The 2,425-nt window shown below is 44.7% G+C and overlaps 1 protein-coding gene across 1 annotated transcript; it reads left to right on the plus strand.

The window, feature by feature from the left end:
* The first annotated feature begins 291 nt into the window (after positions 1–291).
* LOC112914244 (glyceraldehyde-3-phosphate dehydrogenase-like) lies at positions 292–1,398 on the plus strand. Its single transcript, XM_025991228.2, has one exon. The coding sequence runs from the start codon at positions 292–294 to the stop codon at positions 1,285–1,287; it is 996 nt and encodes a 331-aa protein (XP_025847013.2). The 3' UTR covers positions 1,288–1,398.
* Positions 1,399–2,425: the final 1,027 nt, after the last annotated feature.

Genomic DNA, 2,425 nt, shown 5'->3' on the forward strand with positions numbered 1-2,425 from the left:
AGATCATGACCTGAGCTGAAGGCAGATGCTTAAACCAACAGGGATACCCAGGCACTCCATCCTTGACTTAACTTTTAATGTGATTATCCACTTTGATTTTCTGTAATACCTACCATAAAGTGAGACTTAGAAGTAGCCCCTTCTTTCCTTTCTCAAGTAATATCATTAATAAAATTAAGAAAAGCTGATTTTTATCTTCTCTTAAAATATACATTTCAGGCTCTCTGCTCCTTCCCGTTCGACAGGGAGCCACATGTTCTGGTGTAGTGCCAGCCGCCTCCGGGAGACACAATGGTGAAGCTCAGAGCGAATGGATTTGCCCATATTGGGCGCCTGGGCACCAGGGCTGCTTTTAACTCTGGCAAAGTGGATATTGTTGCCATCAATGACTCCTTCATTGACCTCAACTACATGGTGTACATGTTCCAGTATGATTCTACCCACGGCAAATTCTATGGCACGGTCAAGGCTGAGAACGGGAAACTTGTCATCAACGGGAAGTCCATCTCCATCTTCCAGGAGCGACATCCCGCCAACATCAAATGGGGTGATGCTGGTGCTGAGTATGTTGTGGAGCCCACTGGGGTCTTCACCACCACGGAGAAGGCTGGGGCTCACTTGAAGAGTGGGGCAAAGAGGGTCATCACCTCTGCTCCTTCTGCTGATGCCCTCATGTTTGTGATGGGTGTGAACCACGAGAAATACAACAAGTCTCTCAAGATTGTCAGCAATGCCTCCTGCACCACCAACTGCTTGGCTCCTCTGGCCAAAGTTATCCCTGACCACTTTGGCATCGTGGAGGGCCTAATGACCACCGCCCATGCCATCACTACCACCCAAAAGACCATGGGCGGCCCCTCTGGGAAGCTGTGGCCTGAAGGCAGAGGACCTGCGCAGAACATCATCCCTGCTTCCACTGGCGCCACCAAGGCTGTGGGCAAGGTCATCCCTGAGCTGAAGGGAAAACTCATTGGCATGGCCTTCCATGTCCCCACCCCCAACATGTCAGTTGTAGATCTGACCTGCCCCCTGGAGAAAGCTGCCAAATATGACAACATCAAGAAGGTGGTAAAGCAGGCATCAGAGGGCCCTCTCAAGGGCATCCTGGCTGAGGACCAGGTTGTCTCCTGCGACTTCAACAGTGACACCCACCCTTCCACCTTTGACACGGGGGCTGGCATTGCCTTCAATGACCACTTCGTCAAGCTAATTTCCTGGTATGGCAATGAATTCGGTTACAGCAACCAAGTGGTGGACCTCATGGTCCACATGGCCTCCAAGGAGTAAGAGCCTCCTGAACCACCAGCCCCAGTGAGAACAAGAGGAAGAGAGAGGCCCTCAGCTGCTGGGGAGTCCCTGCCCCAACTTAATCCCCCAACACACTGAGAATCTCCTGACCTTCAATTTATATCCCAGACCCCCTGACGAAGTGGAGGCTCTTGGGGAGCCCTACCTTGTCATATGCCGTCAATAAAGTATACTGTGAAAAATAAAATAAAATAAAATAAAATAAAATAAAATAAAATAAAATAAAACAATAAAGTATACTGTGCACAGCCAAAAAGTGTATACACACACACACACACACACACACACACATATGCACACTTCAGAAAATTTTCCGTAGTGAGTTCTTTTTGAACATTAAAAGAATAAATTTCATTTTAATGATAAACAAACCAGTATAAAACTGAATAAATAGGGATCCCTGGGTGGCGCAGCGGTTTGGTGCCTGACTTTGGCCCAGGGCGTGATCCTGGAGACCCGGGATCGAGTCCCACGTCGGGCTCCCGGTGCATGGAGCCTGCTTCTCCCTCTGCCAATGTCTCTGCCTCTCTCTCTGTGTGTGACTATCATAAATAAATTAAAAAAAAATTAAAAAAAAACTGAATAAATAAATGTCATTCTAAAAACTTTTATTTAAAATTGGCCTGATTCTTCCAACTGAACAATGGATCCAATATTGAAATCTACAAAATGAAGCTACAAAAGTATTACATGATATAATGGAGTCATTCTTCTTTATAATTGTGCTAAAATGTACATAATATAAATTTTATCATTTTAATCATTTTAAGTATATAATTCAGTGGAATTAAGTGCATTCATATTGTTTTACAATAAATTACAATGAATGCCACTATCCATTTTCAGAACTTTTTAATTTTTTTGTTTTTTTGTTTTTTGAGAGAGACAGAATGAGAATCCCAAGCAGGCTTCACATGAGCCTAATGTGGGACTCAGGCTCACAACCCTGAGATCATGACCTGAGCTGAAATCAAGAGTCAGATGTTTAACAGACTGAGCCACCCAGGCACTCTCAGAACATTTTTATCATCTCAAACCAAAACTATACTCAGTAAACAACGTCTTCCCAACTTCCCTCCCCTAAGCCCCTGACAATTACTATTGTATTTTCTACCTC

Source organism: Vulpes vulpes, chromosome 1, assembly GCF_048418805.1.
Source record: "Vulpes vulpes isolate BD-2025 chromosome 1, VulVul3, whole genome shotgun sequence".
Lineage (NCBI taxonomy): Eukaryota > Metazoa > Chordata > Mammalia > Carnivora > Canidae > Vulpes > Vulpes vulpes.

Excerpts from the sequence above, each read along its gene's own strand:
- LOC112914244 (XM_025991228.2), top strand. The coding sequence starts at position 292 with ATGGTGAAGCTCAGAGCGAATGGATTTGCCCATATTGGGCGCCTGGGC.